Source organism: Podarcis cretensis, assembly GCF_951804945.1.
Source record: "Podarcis cretensis genome assembly, chromosome: 7".
Classification (NCBI taxonomy): domain Eukaryota; kingdom Metazoa; phylum Chordata; class Lepidosauria; order Squamata; family Lacertidae; genus Podarcis; species Podarcis cretensis.
The window spans coordinates 72,073,235-72,099,977 of record NC_137176.1 but is presented as its reverse complement, the minus strand read 5'-3'; the positions used below and the strand labels follow the sequence as shown (position 1 = coordinate 72,099,977).

General features: G+C 39.7%; 1 protein-coding gene across 10 annotated transcripts in view; it reads right to left on the bottom strand.

Moving 5' to 3' along the window:
* Positions 1-26,743, bottom strand: part of ZFPM2 (zinc finger protein, FOG family member 2) — a 456,199-nt gene that overhangs the window by 247,274 nt on the left and 182,182 nt on the right. For all 10 annotated transcript variants that reach the window (XM_079984179.1, XM_079984181.1, XM_079984178.1 and 7 more), the window contains one exon: positions 18,723-18,824. In XM_079984179.1, coding sequence (XP_079840305.1) covers positions 18,723-18,753 — 31 coding nt within the window. In that variant the 5' untranslated portion in view covers positions 18,754-18,824. The remainder of the gene's footprint in view (positions 1-18,722; positions 18,825-26,743) is intronic.

Below are 26,743 nucleotides of genomic sequence, written 5' to 3'. Positions count from 1 at the left end.
ATAAAAGGTGCTAGTGTGGAATTGGTGGTCCCCCAGCCCACCCTTCACTCGGATCCTTTGCTGTTTTTCCACACATTGTTGACTGCATAACTGGTGACTTCTTTGTCGATCAGCATCATTATTTTTAAACCAAAACCTCTTTCAGTCTAATGATGTCATGATGAAAGCCAGTGATGGTAACACTCTCAATACTCACATTGAATTAGCAACATTTTTGGTGGTGTCTGCAGCCCTGAGTTGGTACTTTTCACCCTAGCCCATAATATAAATTTCTACAAAAGAACCCTCCACTCGCTTTTAGCTTACAAAAGATGTTTACATAATATCCAATGTTCATGTTAAAAATGCCAGCTTTAACAAATGTATTACAGCCATGCTACTAAATATTAGAAAAACAGTTCTAAAGTATTTCCTAAATCCTAGAGCAAGTATAGCAGCACATAAATTGAGCTAGTATGCTGCCATCCTACTTAAAAATTACAACAAGAAACTGCAGTGAAATTTTTCACAGGAGGTTAAGGGAACTCTCGTCTGAGGGCTTGTCTCATGGTGATAAAATTAGAGGTAGAGAATTAAAGTGATTACACTCTAAAAATGACTTACTAGAAGTGACAGGGTTTTTTTAACCTAAATATTTTTAAGCACCAAATTTGTCAGTCCTGTAAGTTATATGTTACTAACAGTAAAGTTACTTTATTGCACCAGTAAAATAAATGAAGTACTTTTAGCCAATGTTTTCAGATAAATCAGGAACACTGTATTCAATTCACATTTTATTTGTGTATATGTGCATTCTTTTATTTTCAACAGTGCTGAAACAGACTGCTGGATTATTAACAGAGGCACTTGCACTTGTAGTAAAGTTATCCCATGGGTTCAGATCCCGAAGAAATAACTGAACTTGAAAACAAAATATAGTAAATATTAAGAAATATGACTGTTAAGAGTATAGTAAAGTGATTTAAGGTCAAAATGGATGTGCTATTAATATTGTGATTGTTCCATGACTGTTTATTTGTTTTTGTTTAAACTACACTGAATTCAGATTTTTTAATTCACTCGTCTCCTTCTTGCACCACATTTAGCATTTTTATATTTTACTGCCATCATATTTTCAAAACGAAACTGATAGGAACATTGGGAAATTGCCTTATTGGTTCATCCAGCTCAATATTGTACACACTGACTGGCAATGGCTCACCAGGGTGTCAGGCATGCATTTTCCCCAGCCCTACAGGAGATACCAGAGATTGAACCTGAGATACTCTTCATGCAAGGCAAATGCCCTATTTCAGACCTAAGCCCTTTCTTTTATGAATAGAGGGAAATGGCTTATACCAATTCAGACCAGTTGGTCCATCTAACTCAGTAATGTTCCACACTGACTGGTAGAGGTCCTCTCAGGATGTCAGCCAAGTAAGCCAAATACCATTATTATTATTATTGTTGTTGTTGTTGTTGTTGTTGTTGTTACTGGATTTCCTAGGATTCAAAGAAGTGCTCATTGTATGGTTCCTGCCCTTTTCTTCAGGGCTTGACAGCTACCTAGCAGACAGAAATTCAAGAAATTTCCAGTCATTGCCCATCAATGGTAAAGAAATCACTACTCCATGTTACAACCTGTAATTACACTTTGATGAGGCAGAAGTGAGGAGGAGTGGGGGCAGGCTGCTGAAGAAGCCAGGGGGTCTCCCCCACCTGCTGTGACCAGCTCCCCTTCCCTCTGGTCTCCCAGAACACAGAGAGGAATGAAGAGGGTGAAGCAGAGAGATAAGACGGAGAATGGTGGGATGTGGGGGGGACCTTCAGTCTTCACAACTGCTTCATTGGTGTAAGGCCTAATGCAAAATGGGGAGAAGCAGCCTGTTTCACGTTTCAGGAAGAAGCTAATGGCTGTATCCAATGCAGTGTCAGTGGGGATCTACTGGCAGAATGGGACTTCCATGTCCTCTCCCCCAGCCACCCACCCCGCCACCCACATGCTCCCCAAATCTGCACATGAAGGCTGCTGGTTTTGAAGGTGTGTTTGCACACCTGTAGAGCTCCAGCGTTGAGGCAGAAATGTTCCCTTCTTCAATCATGTTTGCTGCTAAGCTTCTCCTTTCTTGTTTCTGGTTCAATTATATGGGTGATATCAACCAATCATGAAGGCACACACTGAATGGGGTAATTATATAGATTACCAGATTTGGCTAGTTGAGAGGAATGTAAATAAACAGGTGGTTTTGATTAAGAATTACCAAGAGGAGGAAAGTTTGAGAGCTGCCAAAAGTGTTTACCAAAAAACAAAAACAAAGAACAATTTTAGTTTCACTCTGGTACCATCCAGATGCCTTGGACTACGACTTCTACCCAGGATGGCCAAGGCCAGGGATGATGAGAGTTGCTGTTAAAAACATCTACAGGGCACAAGGTTTGGAAGAACTGCTGTAGTGGAGTTTTTATGTCAAGTCTCAAATTCCAAAAACCATAGCACTTCTCTAGGGTTTCAATTTAACTTTAGTTTTACCTATCAGTAAAGCAGGTTCCTGAATTTATTGTCCAGTCACAGTGAGATGACTATCACTCATTTTTAAAACCAATCATCTGAAGTTCATATCATTCCTGATAGCTAATGGGGTTCTGATAAGCAACTTTTAAAAAATCCTGATTGCTAGATAGCTCATGGACAACTGCTGCCATAGAAAACAAAACAGATAATTTTAATCCATACTAACTAAATTAAAATGGGGTCAACATTTTTCATCAGTCTGATTTGAAAGAATCCCAAAATGGGTTCTATGAAGAAATTATCAGGATTCTTCAAGAAAGCAGGAATATATATATATATATATATATATATATATAATCTTTGCTACGATACGATAATCTTTATTGTCATTATCCCATACAGAACAATGAAATTGAAAAATATACATAAAATATTCAAAACCCAACAAGCCTGCTATCCCAGCTATCCCAACCTGGTTAAACTCTGATAGCCCGTTTTTAAATACAATATACTCCCATAAAGACTCCTTAAAGGTAAAGTAAAGGGACCCCTGACCATTAGGTCCAGTCGTGACCGACTCTGGGGTTGCGGCACTCATCTCGCTTTACTGGCCGAGGGAGCTGGCGTTTGTCCACAGACAGCTTCCGGGTCATGTGGCCAGCATGACTAAGCCGCTTCTGGCAGACCAGAGCAGCACACGGAAATGCCGTTTACCTTCTCGTCAGAGCGGTACCTATTTATCTACTCGCACTTTGATGTGCTTTCGAACTGCTAGGCTGACAGGAGCAGGGACCGGGCAACGGGAGCTCACCCCGTTGTGGGGATTCGAACCGCTGACCTCCTGATCGGCAAGTCCTAGGCTCTGTGGTTTAACCCACAGCGCCACCCGCATCCCCAAAAGACTCCTTACACTCCATTTAAAACCAAAACCGCATTTGGGTAGAAACTGTTTCTCAGGCGGCTAGTCCTAGTCTTTATAACCCTGTACCTTCTTCCAGAAGGCAGAAACAGAAAGAGATCATTTCCGGGGTGCGCACTATCCTGCACTATCTCTGCAGCTTTCTTATGGCACCTGGAAGAAAGGTGGGAAGCATGCACCCAATTATTCTCTCCGCAATCTTTACAACCCTGGAAAGCATTGTTTTTTCCCTGACCGTGCAGCTCCCAAACCACACACACTGTCACAGCTTACTTAGTAAGTTTACACACAGTTACTTTTACTACTGGCATTAAGACATACACATTTGTGCTACAGCTCAAATCATGCAATGGAGCAGGGAGCTTATTTATATGGGCATGTGTGGAAGAACAAGGTTCTGCTTAACAATTTAATGCCCCTATCATCCCTTGCCCTGTGCATAGAAAGTTAAATTTATAGCAACCACAATCAAGTATGCAAGTAGCCACCGAAGCTAATTTTAATATCCTCCCAAGAAAGCCGCATATAATAAATACTAGTCATACCGACAAGTTCTTCTTTCCATCTTTCCCTCCCCCACAACTTGTACCTTCAATGCAGCTGGAACTTCTATAGATCAGAGGACACTGTCAGTGTAGGCTGACCAATCTCTGAGGGTTTTTTCTCCTTCTCTTCAAGATACTCTGTGTTAACAGCTAGAGGGGGTTCAATCAGCACTGCTTTGATCTCGGCTGGAACTATAATTATTTAACATTGTTACAAGGATTTCTATAATCCATCCTACCATTAAATCCCTTTTACACCCTCATCTTCTGAAGCCTAATCTGCATCTGTACACTCAGTTTGTCTCTTCAGCTGGTTTCATCAGGCTCCAGCATTCTCCAACACCCAGACTGATGGCTCCTTTTTTTTAATGAAATCATTTTCTTTCAAATTGAAAACTGCAAAAAGGTCTTGTGCATTTGCTACCTTTTGATGAGATAGCAATATAACACCAGTACATTCGGCAGTTTGCTCCAAACCACCTTCCATTTAATATAATAAAATTCATTTTGGCATTTGTGTTCTTATTAAGCAGAATATTCCGTATGTTAACATGCCATGATTGAACTCTTATGCCATCCATGCATATATTTACACTAACATATACTGCAACACCATATGGAAAGCTGCACTGTTCTGCATAGAAAATTCAGACAACTAACTAGAAATGACCTCCACTTCTTAGCACATACACACAAACTCAATTAAAGAATTTCAAAATGTGAGAAATAGAAACCGATATTGAGGGCTGAACAAAAGTCTTGAAAACCCTTGTTGCAATCCTTAATCTATCACAAACATTTTTAAAGGCAGACAAGTAGGGTAAGTAACGTAACAGAGTCACTGTAATATGGCAAAATTATGAATGAGCTGGTGAAAGAGGCACCACAATTAACTACAGGAGATTCTTAAGTACATCCTAAAAGGCAAGGAAGGCTGACTACTGCATGTATCTGCACATTAAAAAGGTAATGATCCACATTGGTACGTGGAGAATACAAGCCTGCATAAGAAGCTTCAATCTCAGTTTATTGTAACATTACTGAAGAAAATCAAGAGCATAATAAGAGTGACATCACTTCTATATATACTTGTATTCGTATAATTTAATGCTGACTTGTCTGCTATCATAACTCCGTTTTTTAACATTGTACCTTTATTGTTTCCTGACCTAAGCTCTCTTAAGGGACAAATATAATAAATAAATAGTGAATAAATAAACAAAGAGAAACTGCTGAAGCAAAAGCAGTTACTATGGTGTGTATCTTTTTGTTTTTTATTGTAAACTGCCCTGTGATCTTCAAATGGACGGTACAGAAAGTTAATTAATTAATTAATTAATTAATTGGTATCTTTAGGATTATTTATGCGTATAGTATTATATTTTTGAAAACACAAACACCAAACTTAAGGGGTTTTGATTGGCACAGCACCAAATATTTCAGATTCCTAGCTGCAAGGTACAAATTGTTTTTAATCTATTGTTGTTGTTATTGTTGTTATTCCATCACACAATAAAAAATTGGTCAAACATATTAAGATATTATACTTATCTTGGTAGTTCATTCAGTATCATATGCTTTAGTGACAGTAATGCTTATAAGGCAAAATTCTGACCACCAATGAACAAAATAAAGTCGTATTTCACAGCTATGATGTCATCAAAGGGCTGTATTTCATGGCTATAACGCCTCTGAAAATATATACAGTATATAAAATAATATCCGTAAGAAGCTGCTTTTCCAAGTCTGCCTGAGGTCCAGCAAGGTGGACCTTCTTAAATTCCATTTACTGTACATTAGAATTTGAATATCACGGAAGCCTAAATAGCCTGAGGGTGGAAAAAGCATTTTGCACCTCATATGCTGTAGCATATTTGCTATATTATATGCATTATACTATAAATGAATTGCTCATGTTATCTCCATTACTTTTCCCCAATATATCGGCATCGCCTTCCATTCACATATTCATACCTGCATATTTTATTTGACCTGTATATATTTAGAGATGGAACTTATACAATAGACAAACGGTTAGTGCTAGAAGCCCCAAACCCTGAAAATGATGTTTGCTGTTTCATTCAGCCTTAATGCAGCATCACAAGAATATCAGCCTTGAGCTATCTGTCTTGCTAAAAAAAAAAAAATCACTTCACTTTTCCAGAAAGGAAAACTGATAGGATTATTTTCATGATAAATTAATTTTGCCATGTAATTGCAATTATGACTTCTAATTAATGAATGGTTTCAGCTTTACTAACTAGGTCAGCATTTTTCTTTATAATATATATCAGCTCTCTCTTTAGATAAGTGATATGATATATCTAGACTCTGGAGAAATAATAGCAAAGCCTTTCTTTAAGTACTAGGTTTAGATGCTTGAAAGGAGCATGGTACATTTTGCCAGGTAATTCTTTATTGTAGTTTGTATCTGAAACAGAAAGCAGGGTAAACATTCCCCTTTTAAAATTCAAACATATTCAAAAAATGTTTTGAACACTTTACATTTACACTTCAATCTGAACACAGTCACTCATCTGCAGGGGTAAGCAGCATGGTGCCCTCCAGATGTTGGACTTACAGCTCCCATCAGCCCCAGCCAATGATCAGGGTGATGAGAATTGCACTCCAACAACATCTGGAGGGCACCACTCTGGATACCCTGGCTCTACAGGATTTGATTCTTTGGCATGCCATTAAACAGATGACTGGTTCTACTAACTACAACATCTCTAATCACCTGTTGTGTGGGAGGAACTGAAACCAAGCTCTCATTGCCCCCAAAAGGTTATAATTGCACTCAAAGAAAATTGGAATAGGCTTAAAAAAAAAAAAATCAGCACTCAGGTTTGATACACATATTTGAGCAATCGCTGTCTGAAACTCTGGTATGCCTCAAGCAAGCGTTAAGCTCAGCCAGCAAAGCATCCAGATAGTGTCATATTGAATAGAAGTTCCTTATTACATGACCTAATATTTTTATTCATCATTTTCATGACTGATCTGTAAGGCAAAACTAGGCTATGAGAGAATGGCAAGCCCATGTTTGCTTACTAACCCAAACGGCTGAAAGAGTATTCAAACCCATGTCTTCCTCTTCCAAGTTCAGCACCCTAAACCACTGCATCACACTGGCCCTACAGAGTATTGCCTGTACTGGATGACTACAGAAGAAGAAGAATGGAGAAAGCTTTGTTTCTCATCCTCTTTGAAAAAATCTTAGTAAGAAAATCTATCTTTTCCTCCCTCTCTGATTTTGGCATTAGTTTTTGGAAATCAGGGTTTGCCTACTAGCGGGAAAAGTAAAAGCATGCTCAAGGGCAGGGTGGAAAGTGTGTGAGACAGGAGCTAGGGCAGAAGTTCCCAACTGTGGTCCATGGACCACCCATGATCCATAAGTTTCATTCAGCTGGCCCACGACATGAAGAAAAGTAGGAACAGTGGCTGTGAGCAGCAGGTTAAGTACATTGATTTTTAATTGGATTTTTATTGTTTATTTTATTTGTAATATTGTCTTTTATTATTTAATATTGTAATATGTGATATAAGAAATATAAGAAATAAAAATAGTAAAAAAAAAAAAAGAATGCAGTTAGAAATCATACAGCTACTAGCACAAGGCACTGCAATTGCCACAACAGGCAGAAAAGCCAATAAGTGGTCTTAGCAATTTTCAACTGGTCTGTAGGGGAAAATATTTGAAAACCACTGAACTAGGGGTGGAGAAGTAGGAAGATATACCGGTAACTTGTTGAGAAAAGGAGTGAAGCAAGTAGGAAAGAAGATGAGAAAGCAGCTGGAAGATTTGAGAAAAGGTTAGTATTTTAAGTGGAATGGGAATAACACTGGAATATAAAGGTAAAGGTAAAGGTACCCCTGCCCATACGGGCCAGTCTTGACAGACTCTGGGGTTGTGCGCCCATCTCACTTAAGAGGCCAGGGGCCAGCGCTGTCCGGAGACACTTCCGGGTCACGTGGCCAGCGTGACATCGCTGCTCTGGCAAGCCAGAGCCGCACACGGAAACGCCGTTTACCTTCCCGCTGGTAAGCGGTCCCTATTTATCTACTTGCACCGGAGGTGCTTTCGAACTGCTAGGTTGGCAGGCGCTGGGACCGAGCAGCGGGAGCGCACCCCGCCGCAGGGATTCGAACCACCGACCTTTCAATCGGCAAGTCCTAGGCGCTGAGGCTTTAACCCACAGCGCCACCTGCGTCCCTGGAATATAGAGAAGGAATAAAATGGAATGTGAATAGGAGCATGGGAAGCTGCCTTACACTGAGTCAGGTCCATCTAGCTCAGTACTGTCTACATTGGCAGAGACTCTCTGGGGTTTCAGACAGGTTTCTCTTCCAACGCTACCTAGAGGTACCAGGGTTCAAACCTGAGACCATCTGCATGCAAGGCATGTGCTATACCACTGAGCTATGACCCTTCACACAGGATGCAAATATGTAAGAAGGGACTACAAGGAAGGAAGGAAGAAGTGGGACATGGAAAGGATAAAAAGGGCCAGGGCAAAATGGGTACAAGGGTACGGGAAATGACACATGGAAGTTTGGGTGGAGAAAGGAAGTGGAAAAGGAGTAAATAGGAGCTGGAAGGTACAGGAGCTCTAATAGTACATTGTCAGAAAATGCAAACACATAGCACCAGACCCAGTTTTCCATTAAAATTCAGGCACAAAGAAGCTGAAATAGTAATCACATGACAGTTACCTAAAATGGAAGCATTTTGAGACTGTCAGATCATCGGTATGCTGCCTTTCATTCAGAGAATGCCAAAGCAGTTCACAGGAAAAAAATTAAGAGAAAGAAAAAGAAAACGCACATTCTAAAACCTTAGCATTAGACACTGAAGCGTAGACTGACAAACCTAAGCACATGGAGCAATCCTATGCACAAGAAGCTGGCATAATCCAAGACAGCATAAATTAAAAGGTAAAGGTAAAGGACCCCTGACAGTTAAGTCCAGTCATGAACGACTCTGGGGTTGTAGCGCTCATCTCACTTGATTGGCCAAGGGAGCCGACGTTTGTCCGCAGACAGTTTTTCCGGATCATGTGGCCAGCATGACTAAGCCGCTTCTGGTGAAACCAGAGCAGCGCACAGAAACACCATTTACCTTCCCGCCGTTATCTATTTGCACTTTGACGTGCTTTCAAACTGCTAGGCCAACATAAAGTTAAACCAGATCCAAACCCCATTCAGCAACAGTTCTGTTGTTCTGCCTAAACCAGTAAGAGGGGGGGAAACAACAATCGTTTAAAATAGTGTTCTACACTAGGTTGTCAGGTCATGTGACTGAGCTGAATGGACTTATGATCCAGCCCAAGTCTGCTTCTATTTGATCCTGCCCCCAGGATGCCCCTCTGGGGTGGGGGTGGGGGGCTTACACTGGCCTTGGCCCAGTCAGGTTTGGCTTAGCCAGCTGAGCCCTAGCTGAGTCATGGGGAACAAGTTACATTGGTGTATCTTTGGCTGAGCCAGGGTTGGGAACTTAGCCAGGAATTAGCTGGCTGAACCTGAGATCTGTTGCACTTATTGCGGTTCTTGCCATAGGATTGCACCCTAAGTTCCTCCAATGCTGAAACATACAGTCAACATTTTAAGTACATATACCCCATGTTCTGGGGACGCAGGTGGCGCTGTGGGTTAAAGCCTCAGCGCCTAGGACTTGCCGATCGAAAGGTCGGCGGTTCGAATCCCTGTGGCGGGGTGCGCTCCCGCTGCTCGGTCCCAGCGCCTGCCAACCTAGCAGTTCGAAAGCACCCTCGGGTGCAAGTAGATAAATAGGGACCGCTTACTGGCGGGAAGGTAAACGGCGTTTCCGTGTGCGGCTCTGGCTCGCCAGAGCAGCGATGTCACGCTGGCCACGTGACCCGGAAGTGTCTTCGGACAGCGCTGGCCCCTGGCCTCTTAAGTGAGATGGGCGCACAACCCCAGAGTCTGTCAAGACTGGCCCATACGGGCAGGGGTACCTTTACCTTTACTTACCCCATGTTCAGTTTTTTTCACAAGCTGAAAACTAGCTTATCAAACAGAGGGATACTTAGTAGCTCCTATATGATAAAGTGGCTGACCACTGCATCTGGTAAATTATGTATTATTTGAATTAACAGGGACATAAAATTTGTAATGGTTGCACTGAAAATATCAACAAATATATTGTTTCAATCATTGTAGTTAGATTATTCCATCTGCTCTAGTATGTCCAGAGAAGAAAAAGGCAGGCAAGGCAGATTCCAACAGCACTGAAGGAAATTTCACTAGAGAAAATATTATTATGTGTAAAAACATGGGATACATAATTGAAATCAGTAGAAACACTACATAATTTCAGAAAGAATTGGCATTCTCCTAGCTCACTCTTTGTTTGCATGTACTTGTTGGACTGTAGTTTTCCTTCTAAATGATTCCATGTTGGGCATACTTGTTCAGTATATTAACCCACCCGTCCTTCAACAGTTCAAGAAAAATTGTTGCTATGCAGGAATAATCTTGGCAGAATTAATGAGAAAAACACAACAAAGAGCAAAATGGTTGTGGACCAATTACATGCCCCTTTTGATTCTCAACCCATCTGCTTCCAGAAGCTGACATTGTTTCCTAGTCCTATGCAATTACCAGAGTATGTGATTGCCTTTATGACCAAAATACAGTGGAGACAGCTGAAAAGTGCAAAGCTTCCTGCCAGATTCTGCGGGTCCCCTGGTGCATGAAACTACAAGAAACAGTGTATTGTAATGCAGATGTCTGTTGATTCCCAATAGAATTTCAAACTCTAAGTCCTTCACTGCACAGCCAACAGAAAGTTGAACTTCTAAATGTCTTTACTATATTATGTACCATGTCCAAAAATGGGATTTTCCCCTGACAGCTTATCCCTTATGCTTATGTGTTTACATTGTATTGCCACACTTATGTTTATGAGTCCAATAAGAGAAACAATTACCCACAAAAGACTTTGACCCTTCTGTTCACACTTAGGGGGGAACTGACCAGGGAATCTGTGGTGCTCATTCTGATCATCTAACCCAGTAATCTTACCTCAACCCATGCTATTCTCCTCAACACTCAACACTCTTGTGGCAAGAAGAGAGAATAGCAGGGAAGTACATTTGGGTGTGAAAAGAGATGATCTGACTCTACATACTCACTGTAAAAGGTCAGAAGTACAAAACTGGTTTTCCTGGGAGGAGTGGGAGGCAGGGGCTCTGCAGAAGTCTTTCAAATAATGACGGGTTTGTCATTCGTGTTATGTGCAGATATTTGAAGAATGAGTGTACATCCAGCACATGTCCTTCCACTGCAAGCTCCACCCCCCAATACCATCAACAGTGTCCTGAGTTGGTGTCCAACAACATAGCTATTTCTTTCAACGTGAAGAGAAATCTCCTAAGATGTGCCATAGCTTTTTTTTTTTTTTTTTTTTTGTTCTTCTTAGTTTGGCATCCGTGTCCTAAACTGGAAGTAGTCATACCTCATGTTACAGACGCTTCAGGCTACGTGTTTTCAGGTTAGGGACCGCGGGAAACCCGGAAGTACCGGAACAGGTTACTTCCAGGTTTCACTGCTTGCGCCTGTGCAGAAGCGCTAAATCATGCTTTGCGCATGCGCAGAAGAGCCGAATCATGCCAGTGCGGCACTTCAGGATGCGAACGCTATGGGTTGTGGATGTGCCTCCATCACGGATTACGTCCGCAACCCGAGGTTCCACTGTATAGAGAACCAGCAAAGTACAGACCACCAAAATGCAAGTGCTCTTAAAACCCCCAACCTATTTTCATAGTACAGTTTTTCCTTCAGTAGTGGATGTTTTATCATAACTCAGCATCCTGCTTTGCACACTGCAGACCCTGCAGTGGTCCCAGGCAGTGACTTGCAGATAGGGAGCAACAGGCATGGCACCATCTCGGGACACCGTTGATGGTATTGGGGGGTGGGGTTTGCAGTGGAATGACATGTGCTGGTTGTACACTCATTCTTCAAGTATCTGGACATAACACCATTGGCAAACCCATCATGGGTTGAAAGACTTCTGCAGAGCCCCTGCCTCCCACTCCTCAATAGCAAAATGGCTCATTCCAGCATTCATTCCTGGATTCCCAAGTCAAGGTCTTAACATTTTAGGCCAATAGCCAATAATCTACCCAATGCCTAATAATTGATAACCATGATACAGTATTTGTAAGTCAGTTTTGATCCAAAGAACTCCACAACTAGATGAGCACAACCAACACAGTTTGGGAGTTGTGCTTCTCCAACACCAGTCTCCATGTGGTAAACCAGTATAATCCTATACATTGGGTTGTATCCACGGTAAGTGCTCCTCAGAGTATACCCACTGAAAACAATGGACATGACTAATTTCAATGGGTTGTATCCAATTTAGTTCTACTTGGAGCAGCCCCACTGAAATTAAAGGAGTCAAGTTAGTAATGTCCATTATTTTCAATGAGTCTGAGTAGAACTAATACAGTCGTACCTGGGTTGTCGAACACCTTTGTACTCAGACATTTTGACTCCTGAATGCCGCAAACCCGAAAGTGAGTGTTCCAATTTGCGAACGTTTTTTGGAAGCTGAACATCCAGCGCGGCTTCTGATTGAGTGCAGGAAGCTCTTGCAGCCAATCAGAAGCTGTGTCTTGGTTTTCGAACTGTTCTGGGAGCCGAAAGGACTCCCGGAATGGATTAAGTTCGAGAACCAAGCTACCACTGTATTGGATAAAACCTAATGGGTCTACTCCAAGTATCATTTTGTTGGATACAATCTGTTCTCTGTACAGAAGTAAGCCCCACTCAGTTCAATGGGACATGCTTCCAGGTAACCGTGTATAGGATTGTGGCTTGGGAGGAATTTCAAAAACACTGATCCTATAGGATGGGAGGCTGGCTTTCAGAGAAAAACAATCCATTGAGTATGCAGCTCATGGAACCCAGCTCATGTTTCAGGGAAGAAAACTATGGCAAAATATTTTGTTAGTGCAGAGTGAAGGATAGAACAAGTTTTGTCTTTGCAAGACCCAATGGTGGTTCACTGTAGTGAGCCTTGTGAGGTACGGCTCCCCTAAAACTTCAAAACATTTCAATAAACGGCAGAAGGGGGCGTTAGATCGCCTGCTATCTTCCAGTTCTTGGGATACTTCATTTAGATGATGGAAACTGGAATTACATGTTTATGAATCAATGAGGTTCCCCCATCCTGCCCCTCTCCTCCAGTTTATCCAGCAACAGGGGTTTCTGGCTTTCTTCTTTTAATCCAGCATCCACTTCACTATAGAAGGTGTTATTTTGACTGCCTCTTGTTTCATAAAGGACTCTGAAGTCGTAGTAATTTTGGCACTTTGTTATAATTTTTCTATGACACCCCCCCAAACACACACACACACACACACACACACACACACTTCCTCACATACTACACCAACACCCAGCCTCATTTTCATATGGATACAAAGCATCAGGATAAAATGATGGTTCATTATAGTGGTACAGAGCTCTTATCTTCATCCAGCAAGAGTCATTTCCTTCCCAAGATTGAAATGCAAATGTGAAAATTAATGATAACTGCATTATCTGATAGCCGAGATAATACCGATTCACCGGCAGAGTAACACACAGCCGTCCTATGATTTCCTCTGCTTCTTCACAATATTCTTCTTACTGTCAGACTATATCTATGGTTAACTGTGTTTCATGGATTTTTGTTAATTTACATCAAATAGCATTTTCCAAGATCCCATATCTACCACATTTCCCCAATCAAAAAGGAAACAAAATCAGGACTGTAATCTCAAAGTCCTTCTCAGGATTGATTTTGTAAAAAGGAGATCCTGCATTTTCAGTGTCTGTTTCCTAACTAGCCATCCTAATGTACACCAAACACTCTACCTGTTTTTTCCCCTCCCTGAATTCATTTATAGCACCAAATAAAAGAGTAATTTATAAAGGGCAAGAGGGTGTTGCAGAAAACCTATTAAAATAAACATTTAAAAGCCAATCCCCACCCCAAATCATGTACATAGTATACACAGAAGGATATCACCAGCACACATTTCACTAAAATGGCACACTTCATAATCCTCACATGACAAAACCAGCTATTATTTGTCAGCTTACACCAGAATATTGATATGGTCTACTCATGTTTCGTTGAATTCTTCACTAGGCTGGGCATTTCTTGTGAATAAATGATTCCCAGAAAATCATAATTCTTCTGCATAGAACCTCAATCTTTTAATTCAAGAAAAATGATTCAGATTGCACGTAATTCAAATCAGCAGGAAAGTTCATTCCAATCCACATTTACTCAGAAGTAAGCCCCACTGATTTCAGTGGGATTTATTTCCAAGAATGCACAAGATGGCAGTCTTAGTGGCTTCTTTTATTTTTTGACATATTTAAGGATATCTGGGGACAGATCCTTTCCAGAGTCAATTTCCTGTGGTCTTCTATATAGGAGCCCTCCAACATGTCTGTTCACTCCAGCTCTCTGTTAGTTTTCTTCTCACTTCCCTTTATGGCTTGTAGACAGTAGATGTTGATGAAGCAAGATTCCTGATCATGTTCATTTGTTATACTGCCAAGTGAGACAATGCTGTCACGGGTGTACTCAACCTGAAACTGCGGAAACTGTTTGGCCTTTGGGCACTTTCTCGGTTAATACTGCCACTTTCTCTTCTGGAATTTGGCTACTCTAACTTCCCTGGTGCAACAGAGCTTCTGAAGTCTCACAGACAGCAATATATGAAATGCCATGCTGAGGGTTTGCTCAGTGGCTTGGTGCATAGGTAGTAGCCAAAAATATTTAATTTCTAGCTTTACTCAAACAATTTCCCCATTCATAGATCATATAATTTACCCACTTGCCTTGAAAAGATTCAAAATTTCTATACATTCCAATATCATTTTCATTTAGAGACAATGAGAACCAAAGGTTGAAGTTATACACATTTTTTTGTACAGTTAATGTAACATAGAAAGTAGAATTTTTCAAGTGTATTTTATTTATGGTGGCAGGAGGAGTAACCTAAAACAACAATGTCTCATTGCTAAGGAGATCTTTTTGGTTTAAAATGTTTTCCATGAAATATATTGTAATATATTTTAGTGCCAAATCTTGTTTTTACATAATGCTGCAGTGCTTTGTGTGAAATATAGGCATATTTTTGTATATCATTAACAACATTATAAATAACATCATCATAATCAGATATACTGTATCTTCATTTTTGTTTGCACTATATTTTCCACCTGCTGGTTTCAGAAAATTACTGCTGGAGTTCTGCTCCTCTTCATACACAGAACACAGTAATTTGCAAAATCAAGCAAGGATGAAAATGTGATTGAAATATAAGAGGCCTTTTTAATGAAAATGTTGTTGTTGCATTATAAATTATTTCTACAAAGAGTTCGGGCTTCCTTCACCCTTTTGAAGAGAATATTCTCCATTTTTAGACATGGCTATTCTGAGGAAATTATTGTTTAAATATGGTCACCATTATACACCTATCAGTTATGCTAATAATTACAGAATGAATTTTGACATCTTTACATAAGGCAAAACTCAACTGCATTCAAGGGAAGAGACGCCTCAGTATCATTTGAAAAACAAATCTAATCCTTTACGCTTTTTTGTTCCACAAACCAAGTTTTGCATTATTTACAGCTAATGGCTGTCTGGGTCATTCTTATTCATGTCGCTGAAACTGCCACCTTTTTCCAGCTCTGTCATGTTGCATTTGCACTGTTTATACTGTTTGTAAGAGAAAATATTAGCTTAGATTTCTGCCTAAACACGAAGCTCTTACACTTTATTGATTGCAGTCCACAGGTTTCTCTCTTAACTCTGAAGTCAATGACCAGGGTGTGTTAAATGATTTATATCAAATGAAAACTGATAAGAAAAGTCCTTGAAAACATCATTGGCTGCCATATCCATTTGTTAAACTCAACGTGCTTCTAAATATAAGCTCAGAGTTTGAAACTAGATAATAGCTCTTTAGTTTCCAGCCAAAAAAATAATTTAAGGAAGTACTGCTACTGTCTTTAAAAGAGCAATAAACAGGCTCTACAAGTCGGTGCTGCTTCTCATTAGAGTTTTGAAAGTTACAGGTACACTCCAAGGAAGATCTAGGAAATGATCGTACAGAAATTTGTGCTGAGCCAAAAGTTTGTTTAATGTGTAATCCTATACATGTCTACTTAGAAGTAAGCCCCACTGGCTTCAATGGTACTTACTTCCAGGTATGTGTGTATACAGTTGAACCTCAGTGTGACAGCAAGTGCTTATCATATCAGGAAGTGACAATGCTTTCTCTTTTTTAAAAAACAAAGTTGAAAATGCTATTTTTTGTTGTTGCTTATGCATCTCCACCCTACCCAGAAAACTCCTGAAATGACTTTAGGTCATGACATTTATCCCAGAATGCCTCTGAAGCAATGCTGCATCGCCACATAGTGTCATTCCATTAACATTTTCAAGAAAACAATTGGCAGTCACCAGATAACATTTTGTTATGCCACTGTTCTAAGTGGCTGCTAACACCACAATCCTATGCATACTTACACAGTAGGAAGCCCCACTGACTTCAATTGTACTTACTCTCATGTAAGTATGCTCAGGATTGCAGGCGAGGGGGAATTAAAATGCCCACCTGAAATGTTTTTTAAAAAAATTCAGCACCCTCCCTAAGAAATGTGAACAAAACATTCCACATACTGCTTGCTACTCTAAAGTATATCCTTTACACTAAATGGTGATGCATGTAGAAGCAAAGACACATACAGACAGAATCTGTGGTATGATACGTTTTGATAACATTGATAAATTGATTTGAGAGGTACAGGGGTACCTCGGGTTACAGACGCTTCAGGTTACAGACTCCGCTAACCCAGAAATAGTATCTCGGGTTAAGAACTTTGCTTCAGGATGAGAACAGAAGTCACGCGGCAGTGGTGGCAGCGGGAGGCCCCATTAGCTAAAGTGGTGCTTCAGGTTAAGAATAGTTTCAGGTTAAGAACGAATTAAGTTCTTAACCCGAGGTACCACTGTACTTAGTGCTTCTTTAGACTCCCCAAAGCCAAGTCACATAGTTTATTGGGTGAAATATGTGGCTGCCAGTGACCAAGGACAGAATGGGTGGTCAGATATGTTTCAATCTACCTTCAGATAAGAGTTCAGTACTGTCACTGCTTTGGTCATCCTGGTGGATGATCTATGTAGACAAGGGCAAAGACAGAGCAACTACATTGGTTCTGCTTGATGTCTCAGAAACAATATATACCATCAACCATTGAATCCTTCTGGACAAATATGGAAATTTTGATGCTACGGTCACCGCTTGGAGTAGGGATGTCTTAAGAAATCAAATAGGGTTGCTCATCTCTACACAACTGCTGCGACTAGAATTAGGACTGACAGCATAGGCCACCTCAAGTGGACTGCTCATGATGATTCTGCACCCTGGTTTCCCTTGTTATTTGGCCCTCACTCACACAGAGTCAATGCACACCCCTAGCAGATATAGCATGCTACCTCAAGCTTAAATCCCTGCTCAGTTTACTGATTATCCTCATGCACTCGGCTAATCACTGAGCTATTCTATCATGCACAAATTACACGGCTCTTAAAGGAGCTACACAGGCTGCCAATGAGCTACCAGTCCAAGTTTATGAGATTGGTTTACCTTACTTAGGTTCCCAGATTTTTGCTGCATTTCATTTTCATAATTTTTATGTCTGATGGCTATACCTTTAAATTTTGTTGTACACCACCTTAAAATCTGGTGAGAAAGCTGGTTTAATATTCTGCCTGATTAATATTCTACAGTCTTTTAAATGTGTGGAAAGGGAGTGTTTTGCTGTTTTGTTTTAATTATTTACTTAATTTTATCCTGTATTTTATTCTGTGAGCTGCCCTGAGATCTTATGATGAAGGGCGTTATATAAATATAATAAAAATAAATAAAATAAAAATGTTTAAATAAATAAATAAATAAATGTATTTTTCAGGCTGCCAGATAAGCTAAGGGTGGTAAACAACTTTGCATGCTCAGAAATGCCATACCAATGATTATAAAAATGGCTCTGAGGGTTGTGTGTTTATACTCAAGAGTCATGTTTCACACATGACTTTTTCCAAAGTAGAATGTGTATGTTGGGTGCAAACCAGACACCATTTCAGTATAACACTTCTTCTAACATTTGGAAGAATTACTACACATGAGGCAGTATCCAACTAACAGGTCCTATCAGCGCAAGGTTACTACTTATGCAACATGAGTCTCCATCCCTTTCACCCATGTGCATGCTCCATGCCCTCCTGAAAACCGTTCTGGGGAGTTGGGGGAACCATTGGACCAGAATTAGGGAACATGCAGGGGGAGGAGAGGGGGAGAAGTCCCATTGCACAAGTAAAAACCCTTGCGCTGATGGGATGTTTACTTAATGCTACATTGGACAGATCATTGCCTTTTGGTATTGACCCCAAAATCTCTACTGAGCAAAAATAAATAAATAAAATGCTAAGGAAAAGGAATCTTGTGCTATACATTTTAAATTACGTAAAACTTTTGTTTTCCACTTTTCAAGGAGACGAAAGGAGAAACCCTTTATCTTGCTACTCATCTATAAAAAAAATCCAAGAAAGGTCTTTGCAAAAATAAAATGATATGCAACATTCACTATGGTCAACTGGCAAGGTGGAGGGAGCATTGAGTCTTGCAGTGCTGGTGGTTCATTTATCTATATAGCAATCTATTCCTACCTGGCCCATCCCAGTCTTCTGTTTCAAGCATAAGTGGTCCAGGTTTCTCCAACCGTGCATCCCCGTCAGAATCTGCTGCTTCTTGGCTGCCCTCTTCATCACCTATCAATTTGCAAAGGAAATACACAGAATTAACATCCTCTGCTTCCTACTTCTCTCTCTTTCTGCATCTTAAAACACAAACACGAGACAATGAAATTAATCATTTTAACTGCATATTACACACACACACACACACACACACACACACACACACAGTCTCTCTACTGGAGAATAAAATTAACAATCTTATTTTTTAAAATAACAATATTCTAGCACGTTTGCATCTAAGGAGTTATTAAAATGTCAATAAATCCTACAAAACTTTATAAGAATCAAATCCTTGAAGCTTGTTCAACAGCTTCAAAAGTCTATATCAGCCTTCCCCAATATAGAAACCAATGATGGGCCTGTATCATGCAGGTGTGGATTTGGGAAAGATTTGGAGGGGGGAAGGGATTATGTGTTTTCTGAGAAAAAAAGGACAGCACAGATTTTCACCAAGAAAACAGAAATCCATGAGATTTTTTAAAAAATTCCCACTTCATAGGTGGGAAATACATCTCGCTCAGAAGGCAGTCCTTAGGAGATAGGTTTGAACCATAGCACATTTTAGAAAATAAATGCTGAGTAAACTTTGTGGCCTATTAGCTGGGATTGTGATTTATTGACAGCATAACAGAATATAGCCTTGTGTGAACATTGGCAGTAATTTTCCCCCTACATATAATTGGAAGTCTCACATTTTGGGGGGAGATCAGGATGCTACTTTGCTATCCAAAAGACACAAAGTTGGAAGTCCTAACAAAATCATTGCATGCATTTAGGACTGACGTTCTAGTGTCATACAGGCATTCTTCACACTACAGTAATCCATGCACATCCCCTCAATATAAGTCTCTCATAAAAAATTCTTATGCAATAGTAACTATTGAGCTTTCTTGACTGAGTATCACAGCAGCTGTTCGTCCCCCTATAATGTATTTTGCAATCGGCTAAATCTACAAAGTATTTTTTTTAACAATGAACAGTTCAGAACTGACAGGTCTAGTTTCTTGTTCACAACTGCTTATCACAGTACAGATATCATATATGTTTTCCAGGTGCTTTCTATAGTTAGGATACCTTCACAGAAGCCGCTCATGAAAGATAAGGTCATAAAAGAGATGAAAAATGTGTGAGCTTCATACACTCATGGTTTTATCATCAGACAAGATAGCTTTCGGTAAAGGACTTCTAGTTACAAACAGAAAGCTGCCTACAAGAAGAGAGGGAAATGTGAAAAGTTTGGAATGGAGTTCAAGTTTACTCTTCCAGGAAGCATAAATGTAAAACTAAATTACCAGTATCACCAAACAGAAAATTACAGTGGAAGCTCTGTTTCAAAGTGACACTACAGAGCATCATAAATAAATACATCAAATTTTGGAGCGCCATGAGAGACCTCTCCTTTTGTTGCTGCTATATACATGCCCATACTATGTGTACACAATGGGCCTTAATAATATAAGAAGAAAAAGAGTCCTGCTGGATCAGTCCAAAGGTCCTTCTCATCTAGCATTCTGTTTCTAACAAAAAACAGTCAGGTGCGTTTGGGAAGCCCACAAAAGGAGCAGGGCGTGAAGGCAACAGCTTTCTCCTTTTGCTTATTTCCAGCAGCTGGTCTTCAGAGGTCTACACTGCCTCTGAGCATAGTAAAGGGGGAAAAATGAAAGACAACAATAACTTTTACAAAGTAAAGGAAACACCATGCAAGCACCTAGTACTTACTAAATTTACTGCCCTAAGTCAGTAAAAATACAAATACTCAGTGCTGATTTAAAAACAATTATCAGTGAAAGCTCAAGTTATAGCCTCCAACCTAATTTTAAACAGTACAACCAAGCAAACTGAAGCCAGTTTTCATTTGGCTGGATTCATGCTAAATTTGTCACAGTTTTCAGCCTGATTTCAATAGGTGCAAATAACTTAATCCACCTCATCCCACCATCAGCAATGGTGTAACATGATCTCAGCAAAAAAGACAATGTACTATATATTCCAGCTGATTTCAGTGAGAATTAAAAAACAGCTCCTTCTATTCCAACCTATTCAGCCATAATAAAGCATAAGATAGAGGCTACCTCTGCAGTGAGATATGGCACATCAACATCAGTATGTAAATTTCAAAGAGCTCATATCTTATATTGTATGGGTGTGTACCATGGAACTATATAACACTGGCTTCGTGTACGAAGAACTTCTCAAGTTTGGAGGTGTTCAAACACACAACTTCAGTCCCAAATGCAAAAGGGGTGCTCTTTAGATAAACAGTCAAGTGAAGCAAGAGTACAAGAAGAGGACATTATCAGAACCCCCGCAAGTATTTCATATCATGACTTCAGAGTCAAATTAATTTTGCAGTGAATCATGACACACCAAAAGCAGATACATTCTTGGGAGCATAGTATTTTTCACTTTAATGGGTTGTTGTTTGCAATCTGCCCAAAGTTCTGGCAATGGACTTTAGGAATGATTGAATTTAATATTTTTCTAGTCTGACACTTTTGAATTTATTTGCCCATAAAACTGTCCTGTATCCACGTGAATTTGCTAATTTTTAAAGTTTCACATGAATGCGTATTTCAATATATACTTGCAAGCATATTTTCTTTTAAAAATATATGTTTTAAACAAATGTTGATAGAATTTTTGAACAGGACATTCAGAAGATAGGAAAGTCAGTGGAAATCTAACCACACAGTCATTTAGGAGAATCAGATTCTGTCAGTTCACACTGGAATTCACAAATATCAAATTGCTCAGGCATGCCTAAGTAATTTACAGTCCTGATAACATAAACAACATTGCCACAACCTTCTCCATGTGCAAGTCTATCAAATGGGTTTGGAAATACAGAACTGTGGGAAGTGCTCCTCTCACAACACAGTGTTGGAATGAAATTGAAAAAAATGGGGGAAATTGGAGGTTTCTCTAAGTCCCTCTATCAGAAATTGAAACTTGAAAACACAATTGGAAAACTGTAGCTGCCTCATCATTTCCTCAAATGATCCACCACCTGGTGGGAAAAAATACATTGAGATTTAAGCAGATTTAAGTGAGAGATTATGACATGTAAATAATTCCTATCTCACTCTTGGATGTTAAAAAATTTCAGGGGTGTTCCTATGTTAGGTTTTTAGGAAGCATTACATCCACTGATTTAAGAGCTATGGGATTCACTATGATTTAAGAAGGAAAGTCCTCAAAGAAAAACATCCAGTTAGCCAACAATATATCCATGGGCGTAATTATTGTAGTATTGAGCTGCATTTCAGTAAAACAGGGGTTCTGTTATTTTTTAATTTAATTGATTATTTTTTAAAAAAATTCTCTTTTATGTCAGTTCTTTTCTTAGCCATACCCAGCTTTGTCTGACAGAAATGGGACAAAAGGAGTAGGGGACGATGACTGTAGAATTGCAGGTTCTCTGCTGCACTCATTTAGCACCATTTATACCCCATATTTTCCTGCTCTTTTCTCCTGACTGCCGCCTATCACTTAGTAATTGGTGCTTATTACTTACAAAGTGACATTTTTTAAAGTGCTGGTGACAAGCAGTATGTTGCTTTTATACTTGAAGCACATAGCTTTATAGCTGCCAAATACACACAAAGAGAGAAGGGAGGCGGAGGTACAAGAACAGTCACATTCCATGGGATAGACAGCAGCCAGTATTATGTTGCCCAATGGGATTATGTGAAAACCGTACATCAGAACTTGAGAAGAGTGTATCCAAACATGAAATCATATTTAATATTGATCCTGAAGTATTTCACAGTTTCCTGAATGTACCCAGTTTCACTTTTGGGGATTTCCACCACAACCCTAAGATTAGACCTTGCTTATTAAATAAAAGTCCACTGAAAAAAAAAGCTCTGCATGTGCTTAGTTGCACAAGGAACAGAATTGTGTACACAACTAGATTAGCCCTTCTGAAAGCCAAAGAGGGAAGCCATTTTTAGGGTTGAACTACAGTGTACATTTGGGGAATTAGGAGCTGCAGCTGGAAAAACCTCAAAAGAAAGCTGCAGTTTCTCTTGGTTCTCTCACCTGTATGCTTACACAGCTTCTTTGAATCATATTATTTGGTGTATTTACCACTACTCAGTACTCATTCAACAGCTACACTGCCCCAGTAATTAAATTTTATTGGATTAGGTGCTGTTTTGAAAGTGTAACTCACCCTGAGGAGATGAGGTGAGGAATAAATCAAAATAAATTAACTGCCATTAATAAATATGTCTGGTCAAAAGTTGCTCACATTTTTATTCTAACTTGTGTGGTAATCCTGTCATAAAGGGCATTTATCCAACACCACAGATTTGATGCAACAATATTTTCCCTGATAAAGTCAGTTCTGCATTAACACTACGATGAACAAATTCTTTGGGTCAAGGCTGTCCATTATTATTAAACAATATTCTAGGATTCCCCACCAGCAAGCCATTGAGAACCAAAGCATAAGGAAGAATACTTGCCTCTTGGATGAAACAGACAACCTGGTACAAAAGTGGCTGCTAGATGAGAGCAAATCAGTCAGTTACTCTATTCCTGTTGTGTTAGTTTATAGTCCTTATCCAATTAATAGATCACCTCAAATGTATTTCTCTGCTTTTCCTTTGGAACACACCAACAAGAACGAGAAGGGGGTCTTGTCAACTGGGCAACCCTGGACTGCCATACACACTGTCCAGGCTTGTGCCCCAGAGAGTTCAGTTTGGTGCTACCAATGAAGCAAAACAAACATGGGAGGCAGCAGTTATGAGTTACCAGCCTCTGCAGCCACAGCAGGCGCTGTGATTCTCCAGCAGTTTTGACTTCACCCCTGCAGGCACACTCCAGTGACTCTCGAGACAGACAGATGCCAACAACCTCAAATTCAGCATTTCTAATGTCTTAAAAAGGGGGATCATTACCACACACTGCAAAAGGTCTTATTACATCTAGCTCTATAGTTCGAGTCCATTGAACTCCCATGAAGACCCAGAAGGGCATCTCGAAAAGAATCTAGATCTTGTAACACTCAGCACTTGATCCAAGATTAGGGAACTACTACCAGAATCACCCTCTATCTGACGTAGAGAAGTAATTCCAATCTGAGTTCAAATGTGGAGATCAACCAAGTCCGTTCTACACTAGACACTGTATGTTTGTAATTCTATTTAATTCACTTACATTTGCTTCTGGCCAAGGAAAACCAGAAGCAAATTCTGAGGAATTCCAAAAGCTGATTTAAAACAGATTGTATTTTCTGGCTACTATCCAGATAAATTGTTTGAATGTCTATAGCAGCTCCCAGTTTTGAAGAGGCAAGTTACTTTTTTAAACTAAACAGAGGCTTGCCTCTTTGGGCATATGAGCAGTAGAGAAAACTGCAAAGGAAACCATGTTTTCCCGCTGCACATGCAGTACATTTACTTATGTACACATAATTTTTTGGATCAAATAAACTTTCATGGTACAGACAAAATATATCAAGTAATAGATTTTGCAATACAAATCCTCAGTGTTAATATATGCACAAACCATTGGGAATTTGATGCTGATGATTCTTTGAAAATCTTTTAAAAGTACTGTTTATTACATATATTAGCCTTTTCCTCCTTTCTCCCTTCCATTGGGGAACACATGTCATCATGTATTATACACTATCTCTGCTTACCAAAAAGAATTAGTGTGCCCTTCATTTCCTTGAAAAACATACATAAAGGCTCCAGGAAGAATTAAAAATAAATAATAAAATTAAGGAAGTGCAAGCTTGAAGAAACATGAAGTATTGTCAGAAAAAGATAATGTCAATCCTGGGGGAGTTGTGGGGCCTTGTGCCAAGCAAAGCTGGGGGCTGTTCAATCACCTCTATCAGTGCTCTATCAGTGTCTACACTCCAGCCAAATCCAGAGAAAACAAGGAGTCAAAGATGCAGGTCAATAAGCTTATAGACGATTTGCAGAAACAGCTCCTCCAGCAAGGTAAAAAACAAAGTCATATTGGCTTTTCAGTTTTGGGTGTTTTTTTTTTTTTTATTCCTTCACTTTGAACTCTTTGGTCTAAGCACACCCTGGAAATGTCACTGTTATATGCAAGAAATTTAAAGAGCTGATCTTCTTAATCCCGTTAAGAAAAAAGAACAAAGTTGTCTGTAAAGACCTTCCTATTGAACTCAAGAGTGATTACTGTATGGTATAGCTGCCATATGCTGATCCTGCTCCCAATTGCTCGAGCATTAGAAGAGCAGAAAATATGTCATTAAAGACATTGCTCGGGAGAGGGAAAATCACTATTGATTGAAAATATTTCATTAAAAAGAATAACTAGACCTTCCTGCTTATTTTAAAGCACAGACATACATAGAAAGAAAAACAAGCAAATATATTAAGTATCAAAGCTAGCCACAAAAGCTGCAGAAAATATTTACACATGCTCACACAAAATCATTCAACAGAAGGAAGGAGGGATACCAGGAAATCATTTCCTAGGCTGCCAAGGATTTGGTGAGTGTTAGAGACAGTGCCAGCGACAGCTCCACACAGACACAGCATGAAGGAGAAAAAGGATGCAGAAAACAATAAAATGTAATACTGGAGTCTTTTAGCAGCACTTATAACATCAGGAGCAGTGCAATGGATCACGGGCTCCTTCTTCAGCTCCTTAAAACTTGCACACAAATTCCTTCACACTTCATGCAAGTTATTTGTTATCTATATGGTTGCCCACACTGACTTCTATTAACTATAACCCCGAGTTTCCTCTTAAGCTTCCAAAATTAGGGTTTAAAACTGGTTAGAAAACTCTGGTTAAGAAGACAGAATCCGGTCAATGTTAACAATGGTTAATGTTTGTGTCAATGCATCACTTAATGAAGGCCAGCTAGGAAAGAATAGAAGGCACGGCAGCCAAGAAATGTATATTCTTGTGTGTGGTTCCCTGTGTCTTAACCGTTTTTACATCTGTACCAACTCCTACCCTCAGTTTTTGTTGACTCTTTTGTAAAGGCTCATTGCTGATAATCAAGCCACACTGAAATAAGGGAACAATCACAAGATTTAATTAATCCTGCACATGTCTGCTCAGAAGTAAGCACCCTTAGGATCAATGGAAGTTATTCGTAGGACAATGTGTAAAGGACTACAGCTTTAATAACCTACTTACAAAGTATGATTTGTAAAACAAAGACTGATTACATAGGTTGAGCTTCTTAAACAGCATCCTAACTATTAACGGGTAATTTCAGCTTCTCTTTTAGTATATACTTTTATGTGCCAGTAGCAGATATATATCCCACCCCCCTTGCCATGTTAGGTCTCATCCACCTAACATAAACTGCAAACTGTAAAACCAGAGGTTAACTGTGTCTTATACAAATAAATTACATGGCTCATGATCAAAATATCAAGACAAACACAAATAATAAAATCAACTGAAATTAATCAGACTCAGCAAAAATGCAGCTCATATTAAATTATTCCACCAGTATTCACAGCTAGAGAGAATAGAAACAACTTACCTTACCTCCCCTCCTAAACTTTCAGAAATATAGTCACAGGTGCAGTTCCTCAGGAAGGGAAAGCTAAGTTTCACCACCCAATTCCAAATATTCTTTAAAATGCCCCCCATTCCCCCCCTACCTGCACATCTGGGAGGGCATTTCAGTCCAGCCTTCACCAAACTGAATGAATACATTTTTAACCAACGAAGAAAAGAGGATCAAGCTTACTGTCAGGCTGTATTTGCCAGTATTTATACCACAGTGGGTGTTGTGGCACATCAAAATCCTTTCTGTGGCTGAACGAAACCCACAAGACCTGCACATTCATAGACTATGGTAGCTCACCAGGCTAAGTCTCAGCCTCAAAGCTTCAGCTTCTTAGTTGGAAGTTTCCCCTGGAGTCTTTGACACAAAGTTATAAAATAATGCTAGTGCTATTTTGTGTTGTGTGTGA